The sequence below is a fragment of the Leiobunum rupestre genome, chromosome 3, assembly GCF_980474605.1.
Source record: "Leiobunum rupestre chromosome 3, qqLeiRupe1.1.hap1, whole genome shotgun sequence".
Lineage (NCBI taxonomy): Eukaryota > Metazoa > Arthropoda > Arachnida > Opiliones > Sclerosomatidae > Leiobunum > Leiobunum rupestre.
Genome location: NC_143386.1, coordinates 59,100,939 through 59,110,248, shown reverse-complemented (window position 1 = coordinate 59,110,248; position 9,310 = coordinate 59,100,939). Strand labels below are relative to the sequence as shown.

The 9,310-nt window shown below is 38.8% G+C and overlaps 3 protein-coding genes across 3 annotated transcripts; 1 reads left to right on the top strand and 2 right to left on the bottom strand.

Moving 5' to 3' along the window:
- The first annotated feature begins 1,377 nt into the window (after positions 1 to 1,377).
- Positions 1,378 to 3,330, top strand: LOC149953223 (endoplasmic reticulum-Golgi intermediate compartment protein 2). Its single transcript, XM_090168824.1, has 9 exons — positions 1,378 to 1,600; positions 1,665 to 1,773; positions 1,835 to 1,881; positions 1,934 to 2,150; positions 2,215 to 2,310; positions 2,365 to 2,519; positions 2,589 to 2,689; positions 2,750 to 2,915; positions 2,967 to 3,330. The coding sequence occupies exons 1-9, from the start codon at positions 1,492 to 1,494 to the stop codon at positions 3,248 to 3,250; spliced, it is 1,284 nt and encodes a 427-aa protein (XP_090024950.1). The 5' UTR covers positions 1,378 to 1,491; the 3' UTR covers positions 3,251 to 3,330.
- Positions 2,554 to 5,533, bottom strand: LOC149953222 (putative methyltransferase-like protein 15 homolog). Its single transcript, XM_090168825.1, has 5 exons — positions 5,311 to 5,533; positions 5,106 to 5,242; positions 4,137 to 4,328; positions 3,875 to 4,075; positions 2,554 to 3,819 (listed from the first exon to the last, which is right to left on the bottom strand). Exons 1-5 carry the CDS (start codon positions 5,530 to 5,532, stop codon positions 3,414 to 3,416), a joined length of 1,158 nt encoding a protein of 385 aa, XP_090024951.1. The 5' UTR covers position 5,533; the 3' UTR covers positions 2,554 to 3,413.
- A 123-nt stretch (positions 5,534 to 5,656) lies between these two features.
- LOC149953221 (uncharacterized) lies at positions 5,657 to 9,303 on the bottom strand. The gene is made up of 2 exons (XM_090168821.1): positions 8,946 to 9,303; positions 5,657 to 8,843 (listed from the first exon to the last, which is right to left on the bottom strand). The coding sequence occupies exons 1-2, from the start codon at positions 9,132 to 9,134 to the stop codon at positions 6,168 to 6,170; spliced, it is 2,865 nt and encodes a 954-aa protein (XP_090024947.1). The 5' UTR covers positions 9,135 to 9,303; the 3' UTR covers positions 5,657 to 6,167.
- Positions 9,304 to 9,310: the final 7 nt, after the last annotated feature.

Below are 9,310 nucleotides of genomic sequence, written 5' to 3'. Positions count from 1 at the left end.
CACGGGCCGCTAGTAATCTGCTCGGATTCAAAAAGCGCCCTTACTCCACTTTATTCGCGTTCTCCTGATCCAGTGGTTCAACTAATTCATGCCCTCTGTGACGAGTACTCTAGTTCCATAGATCTGCTGTGGTGTCCGGCACACGTGGGAATACTGGGAAATGAATTGGCGGACAGTCTTGCAGGGGTTACTAACACTCCGCGTCCTGGGCGGATTGACTTCTTCCTTCCCTCTACTCTAGTGGAGTTAAAGAGTGCTTGTGGATGGGCTATTACCTCGGCATGGACACGACACTGGCTCTCTCTCGCGGATCCCTGGCCTCTTCGCGATGCGAAGCTCAATCCTGACTCTCGTGCTATTATGCGCGTTAATCTTACGCCGCTTACGCGACGGGATGACACCCTGCTAGCGAGGCTAGGTTGCGGCAGACTTCCTACCAAGGCCTTGTTATATCGTTTTCGGCTGAGCCCCACCGCCTCCAGTATTCGGTGTGGCGCGCGTGAGGATGCCTCCCATGTCGTTTTTGACTGCCCTTCAAATTCCGCTGCTCGGCACCTACTCAGATGTACCTTACATCATAAGGGTCTTCCGGAAACATTGGTTGGCGTACTAACGGGGATCCACGCCGGGTCCCACGGTGTGATTGGGGCAACTTGTGACATTCTGCGAAAGGCTATTCGTCCATAACTTAAACCCTGCGTACGAACCTGTATTGAATTGACTGTATTATGTTGTACAGTTTTATTAATTTGTTTTTGTTTTTTTTATTGGCAGTTCATGTACATTTCGGAACGTAAAATTGGCGCGCATGGTGTAAAGGCTCTAAGCTGTATACACCAATTTCCCTTCTACATTATTCTGACCCCCCCCCCCGCTAAAGTGCGGTACACGCGATCGAAGTTGACCGTGGCCGTGTTTCAGCAAAGACATGGCCATTGAGTTGGGAATAAATAGAGGTACAACTAAATCTGGCTGGCGTGGGACCAATTTCGTTGAATTAGGAGGCTTTATCAACTTTATCGTTCTACCGTGGCGGCATCTGTCTCTAGTGGTGGCAACTATTTTGCAAATTTAATTTTTTCGTGAATCTGATGCGAAATTTAAATGTATGGTTGGTTACTCGTAACAAACAAACCTTTGATGTTGTTTCAAAATAATTTTATTCTGTCAACACGATCCTTTTTAACTCAATAATTATTTATTTTTAACCATATAACTTTACAAAATATAGATGGCGCTACCGCCTAATTATAAAGATGAATTTCGTACAGTCTTATCAGAACAGGTCCCGCGTAACCATGACAACCGAAATCGTAATTCTAGCAGTATTATTCCCAATTCAATGGACATGGCCATCATGGCCCAAATGGGATTTTCTGCAGTAGTGGTAAAGACATATAAGTATTAATGGCAGCGTCCGTCTCAATTTTTTACTTATTGACATTTATATTAGACAAAATTTAATTAAAGTAAAATATTATTAAGAAGAAAATGTTAAGATCTTCTAAACGAAATTCCACTTTAAGAACCGTATCAAATCTCGATGCCTTCCCTAAAATTCCAGAAAACTACACTATTTCAACTGCTTCTGGTGGAACTGGTATTTAGCATTACTGGAATCGAAACACAGATTATGTTGATTAAATATTTATATTTCTGTACAGTCTCTATAATCGGATACATTTTAATAGTAATCCTGGGTATCGCAGAGATTAGAAGTTTTAATTCAATACATGTGAAATTCAAATACGATGTTGATACGGATTACGATAGGTTAGAACAAAATGTGATTGTAAATATTGTAAATTGTACTAAGTCTCATTTCTACCCACAGTAAAATTCCGATTAATATTGATGTGACAGTGGCAATGCCATGTGATGGTAATTGCACCCAAAAACTTTATATCAAAGAATTTAATATTTTCTCCAATAGCTATTGGAGCCGATATCATGGATGTAACAAATCAAAATGCCCGACATCATGGGAAACTCAATGAGCAAAATGTAGTTTTTGAGCTCTCTGAAGCTCAAAGGATGTATTGGGACACGATGCAAAAACTTAATTTATACATAAGAGATCAATATCACGCTGTACAAGATGTACTTTGGAGGGAAGGCTATGTAGGCATTTTAAAAGGATATCCTTCAGGGTACAGATGTTTTTTGAATTAAACATTAATTATTTAAACTTAAATAATCGCCCACTTATTAAAGGGAATTAGCTTCGAGCAAGCCAGCTGATGGTTGCAGAATTCATGGTACCCTAACTGTTAATAAAGTTTCAGGGAACTTTCACATAACAGCTGGAAAGTAAATTAACAGTAAAAGATGATACATTTACAATGCTAATGAAAAATTATTTAGACATTTGCCACATCCAGCTGGACATGCTCATATTTCAATGTTCTTAAGAGATAATGACTACAATTTCTCGCATAGAATTGAAGGGTTATCTTTTGGGGCACCTCATAAAGGTCTTTTTGATCCTCTCGAGGGAGATGAAAAAACAGCTCCATCAAGTTAGTAATATTATTAGAGTTCAATATGACTCAATTATGTAAAAGTTAATGATTTTATTTGGCATTTAGACTTCTATTTATATCAATATTACATAAAAGTGGTGCCAACGGAAATTGTTTTGGATGGAAAAACAATAATTAAAACTTATCAATACTCTGTTACTGAACAGGTACAAAAATTACAGAGTATTTATTTTACAAAAGCTATAACTAAAGGGTTTGTCTCTCAGGAAAGACCTATAAATCATGGAGAAGGTAGTCACGGAGTCGCAGGAATCTACTTTAAATATGACGTGTCACCGATTAAAGTCATAGTAAATAAAGAGAGAGTTTCTCTGTCATGGCATCTACTAGTTCGATTAGGAGGAATTGTAGGGGGTGTCTTCGCTACTACAGGTACTAAACATAATTGTAAAAAGGCTTGCAATTTATTGTTATGTTTTTCAGGGCTTATAAACTATCTAGTCGGTCAGCTTGCTGATATGATAAGTAAATTAACTTCACCAAAGAAAAAGCCTCCGGAGAAACCTATAGGAAGTGTTATTCCTGGTTTAACAACTCGCGTTCTTCCAAGTTTACCCAGTGGTAACTTGCTTATGGAAGCAGCCAATGAATATTACCCTAACCTGGACATTACAAACGCTTCTCTTCCATTCCAAAATCTTCCGATACAAGAGAATGGCGTTAGTCTTAATGATAAATATCATGGGCTAGAATCTCCCAGTAGCTGATATTACCATTCTGGACCTTGTATCTAATTTAAAACATTTGAGAAACTTACATTCAGTTTTTCTAACCAATAAAGTTTATTTGGGCAAACTGAAGCTATTCTTTTAACACAAAACGCTATTCTGAGTTAATACCTACAATTTAGTAGAAAGAAAAACAAAAAGACTATAACTTAAGAGCCAGGCGTAGTTTAGCAGATCTACTCCTTGGATTAAGAAGAATTTCTTCATTGGATGGTTTTATGACGTGTTTGTGCACTTGATGCCAAACTTTGGGTTGAAGAACTTCATCCAGTTCCTCTTGAGATAAAACTTTGGCTCTATTTTTGTATTTGTGCAAGTACATCTTGGGAGCGTCTATGTCTGTTCCAGTTAAGTGTCTTTTAACAATTCTGTCTTCCAAGGAATGAAATGTCAGTACAGCCAGTTTCCCTGTACCAGGTTTTAAGTAACGAAAGGCCACTTCCATAGCATAATTCAACTCGTTCAATTCATTATTGACAAATATTCTCAAGGCTTGAAAAATCTTTGTTGCTGGATGAGCATATCGTTGAAGTTTATCTACTCCTTCACTGAAAAATTTAATGTATGATTTTATCCTTCCAACTTAATTTTTTAAACCCTTACTAATCATCGTGAAATACTGTCGCCACCAAAGAGGCTAATTCTTTAGTGGTTTTTAGTTCCTTCATCATGTAACGGGAATCAATAATAGCCTGAGCTATTTTCTTTGACTTGGTTTCTTCTCCATATGTTTTGAAGATTTTAGCTAATTGATGTGCACTAAGTTGGTTGACAACATCACCTGCAGTTGGAAGATTGGGAAACCTGAATAGAATAATGTTTATATCAATGAATGTTAGCAATATTAACATTAAAAACAACCAACCTATTGCCATCCATCCTCATATCAATGGGTCCATCTCTACTGATTGAAAAACCACGTTCTGTAGTATCAAATTGCATTGATGAACAGCCTGCATCCAATATAATTCCATCCAAACTATTTTCTCCCACTCCATTATGACCCAACAAAAGTGGTAGCTCACTGAATCGTCCTAAAATTGGATGCAATCGTCCTCTAAAAAAATTTTACGCTCAAAATAAGTACTTTCACTTGGCCAATGGAAAAATCAATTAAAAAAAAAACTATCGTAGAAATGTCTACTATTACAGCTACAGCAGTTACATAAAACAATTTAGAGCATTTAAAATTAATAGTTTTGCATTTTACTCATCTAGATCACCCCAATCAACTTACCATATGTGCTCAATTTTTGTTTGATCCTTTTATTGGTCTCGAGCACTCTGAAATCTTCCAATTTCGTCAGTCAGTTCTATTTCACTCTGGCGGCTATTCCCCCCCCCCCCTCCCTCCTATGCTCCTTCTTAGCTTGAAACAAAAACTGCCCAAATCTTTGAAAGATATTCAAATTCTCGGACAATGTAAGTGTGATCAATTACGTGAGACAGTTTTGGAGGGAACATCGAACAGTCAAATGGAAAATAACTATATAGAATATTTAGAGTTCAATGCAGCTTGCTAGTAAAAACATATTATGGGAATGATGCCCTTCTCATATGTTAGCAGAACCCTTTGTCTACCCATTGGTTGGATTCTTGGCTCTAGGAGCTTGAAGTTTAAAAAATAAGTGTAAATAACCTAGTATCATACGTAGCTTTTTTTGTCGTAAGTTTAATGATCTCGGGTTCTTCTCTATAATAAAAAGAGATTTATGCATACAAAGAGAAAATGAATATTCATTCATTCGGGGCAAGCAAAGAATTTCTTCCTCATTTTCCCAGACATTTCCAATCAAAATGGCAATCATCCAAGTTTCATTGGCCTTTAACTTACTCATAATTCTTAGCCATTTCTTCAGCATAGCTATAAGCCAGTGGATCTCTATCCAAGCCATATACAATTATGTCCTTGTCCTTGTCTAATACACAACGGCTATGGCCACCAGCGCCAAAAGTCATATCAAGAAAAATCTTTAAAGACAATTTAAAAGTTTTATATTATTATAGAAATAGTAATTTTTTTATTATAGTGTCATTACCTGTTGTCTCTTAGGTTGAAGAAAATCCAACACTTCATCTTTCATAACTGGCAAATGAAGAGCGTTACTACTTTTCATTTTGACATGTGGTTCTGTTACGATGCTATATTTGCATATTTGGTGCCAACTACCGCAATTTTTACGAAACCATTTTAGCTTACTAAATGTATCATAAATTGTTTTTCTCAAAGAAGGAAAGATTTTACTAGTAACTGCAATCATGAGTAAACTGCAACAAATGGCGAGTTATAGCAGAGGAATGAGCAGACGCCATACAGTTCAATTTGGGGCTATACATAAGGGAGATCATGGAGATGTATATCTCGAAATAATATAACTGCAGAAATAAAATAATATATAACGAAGTTTTTTATTTCGTCAATAATGCCTGTCTACAGCTTTTTGCCGTTACTGCATTTTTTTTTACTTGTAATAAATTCAATTTTAAATGCCGCTCCACTTTGTAGAAATGCCACATCATAATATTCTGTTCATGCTTTTTAAAATATCATGATATGCCACAGAGCAACGTTTAATATTGATTGAGTGACACTGTAAATTATTAATTTTTTTCTTTATCATATACCAATAAATTTGTTTTTCAGTTAAAAAATAAAACAAGGTTTTGGTTCTTTCAAGAAATTAAATACATTTTTAGAAGAACAACGTAATCTTTGTTTCATTTTTTAAATTACTTTCGTTAGATTTTTTCATCTTTTGTTTTTTATAGTTCTTAAAATAAATCGTTACTTTTCAGAGTGGAAAAGGAAACTTCTTTTAAGGGGCTTACTATTTCAACAAAAAGAGTAAACCCAATCTTCTAACTGTTCCTCAACTTTCAAATTTAAATGCTCTAGTTAACGGTTTGCCGCATGTTGTCTTCCTCGATCACGTGCTTGATGAGGATGAGGTCCAAACGGATTTCCAGGCCCCATAGGAGCGTGAACCATTGCAGAGCTCGTAGGTATCACTGAGATGGGGCCAGGGTGTTGTAAAACGTGAGGGCCTCCTGGATTTCCAAGATGATTCGATGCCTGGCCATGGATGGCGTGTCCTTGGAGGGAATGCGGGCCCGATGATAAGGCCCCAGCATGCGGGCCATGAGCTGGTATAGCTTGTTGGTGCATAAGCACAATCTGTTGAGTGGTAGCAAAACTATGCGGATGGGCATGTGGATGTGACTGGTTGATATGAGAAGCATGAATAGCTTGCAAAGCCTGCGTTGATGGTGGTGTATGTAATCCACCTTGCATTGACTGAGCCATTTGGTGATGATGGTAAACGACTGACTGGGGCGTTGTTGAAGGCGCCACGTGACCACCAGAGGGGGTAGGCGTTTGCGAAGGTGTTCCGTGAGGGGTTTGATTACCTTGCTGATGCACTGGAGACGGAGCGGTATGCATAGGTTGAGATTGCTGGTTCTGAGGGTTAGAATGTGGTCCAGCATTTCCTTGAGGCACCATGGATTGTACGGCGCTAACAGAGACAGGTCCCTGTAAGCTAGGATGAGGCGCCATAAAAACCTCTCCATAAGTTCCAACTTGTTGCGGGGAAACAACACGAGTACCCATCATGGTAGGGTAACGATACATCATTTGAGGGTAAGCCATTGGAGTTTGATGAGATGGTGCCATCATTCCCTGAGCTGGATTATACTGAACTGCAAGTTGAGCGGGAGATGGCAAACCGGGTGTTAAAATAGGTTGCCCTGTTGCCGCTGCTACATGAACTGAAGGCGTAAAATCTTGTTGGGTTGGTACACCCATCGGACCTGGTTTCCTAAATCTATGCGCTGAAGTCATAGAAGCCGGTGGAAATGAAGTAGTAAGTGACATACTAACTGGAGTTCCGGAAACTACGTACTGAGGGCCCATGGGTGTAAATATTGGTTGTCCTAAGCCAGGAACAATCTGATGTTGAGGCACAGCCACAACAGGGCTTTGGGTGTGCAATCTGGGAGGAAGAACGGCAGTTGCAGCTATGGAAACAGTGGCTGGTGGTGTAGCTGCTGGAACTGCTCTGGGAGTGAAAGCTTTCGCATTGGGATTAAGAACAGATTTTTTAATTTTGTTTCCATCTGAATCAGGAGAGGTACAGTCATTATCCGCAAGTTCTTCCCCACTACTGGCAGTTTTATCCTTCAGTTGATTATTCGAGGGAGGAGGAGTACATTCTTCAGAGGATACGTCTCTGCCTCCACTATCTTCTCTTGCTGGTCGATGATCCTCAGTTAACTTGAAATCCGAGCTAAACTTTTTAAATTCCGCTATTTGTTGATCTCTACCACGTTCATCTCTTCCACCTCCTGTAACTTTATTAGAGTCCTCTCTACGATTTTCAACATTCTTTCCAGGTCCAACTTGAGTTTGATTAAGGGCAGGAGCTACATTCTCATCTTGAAAAGACCGGTAGTCACCGGAGTTGGTCTTATCTTGGGCATTTTGCACTGGTTGAGAATCGTGTTTATCTGATACTCCATCCTTGTTCATGGAATCTGGAGAAACTACGTGGTGTAAAGGTGGTGGAGGCCCACTATGGTTTAAGGGTGTTCGGGGTTGCTGGATATTTCCCATTAGTCTTGGTGGTGGAGCTTGATTGGGTGGTAGGTGTTGTTGAGGTGGACTTGTCATTTGAAGAGCACCCATATGTGGTGGTTTGCTATTAACGTTTAAGGGCGTTGAGGGCATTATTGGTAAAGAGTTTGGAGGCTGAGGCACGCTATTGTTCTTGTTGAAGGAATGAGTAGGGGTGATGGATGAATTCATGTTCGGCATTTGCTGATTTGGAGATTTATTTTGGTGCACGAATGAAGGAACAGGGTTGCGAACCATTTTTCCACCCGGTATATTCTTTTTATGGGGTACATATCTCGAAGCTGAATTTGAAACATTATCTACAGGTCTTAAAACAGCGCTAAAACGTTCTTCTTCATCACCATTCTCCATTGAAATCCTTTGCTTGTATGAAGGATTGTTTTCTATTTCTTGCGCAATTTTACTCGCTTTAGCTTCTTGCTTCTTATATTCATCCGTATTTTTGGGTTCTAAGGGAATTGTGTAGCCACATAATGAGCTATCATAAGTTGACTTTACATTATATTTCTCAGCATTTGTTCTGAACATTTCATTGGCATCCCAGCCATCATCCTCCCCATCCAAGGAATTGGCGCTGTTTGTCGTTTGTACCTCTTCGTTAGCTCCTCCGTCCCAAGGCTCCAACTCTCTTTCTGCCATTGTATTTCCACTAAAATTTTTGCTTATAGCTCCATCAGTGAAACCATCTTTAGTTGCATAGTCTAGATCAATTGAGCCAGCACAGGTAGCTACTACGTCGGATAATTTGAAAATCATTTTTTCAGCAACACAATCTTCTACTTTGAAAGAATTTAAAATACTATTGTTCGAGGCACAGTTCCCTGTGCATATATCCCCAAAACTAGTGCTTTTGTCTATTAGATTGACCATATCTAGGACAATGTCTAGATCTTGGGAAAAAGTGGAAAAAACTCCTTCGTATATGTTTCCATTACGAACCTGCAAATAAACCAAATAAAATAACGTAAGAACAAATCTCCTGCAAACTTAGGATATTGAATTATACTCTTTTATACTAATAAAAGAGGGTTAAATATTTACCTGAACGTGAACTATGCATCCTACAAAAGATGCGGCGGCATGCATAAAACGGGCGTTGCTATATACTCCATCGAGCGCTATGGATCTTTCTGTCAGCCCTTTAGGCCTAGCGCGAAGAGGCTTAGGCCTACTATTCGTGTTGTTGGGTATTCGGCCTTTATTTCTTTTGTTATTGTTGGTAATAGACATTTTTATAGCGTATTAACTTACGTAATACTGGTAGAAAACCGCTATTCCGTTCAATTTAAGGACGAAAATACGGATATTACACAGATATTCGCTCTCCTTGAAAAAAAACTTCAGGAGAAATCTCCGAAAAATCGGAAAAGATTCGGAACATTCAACCGAATGACCCCGATTGACTT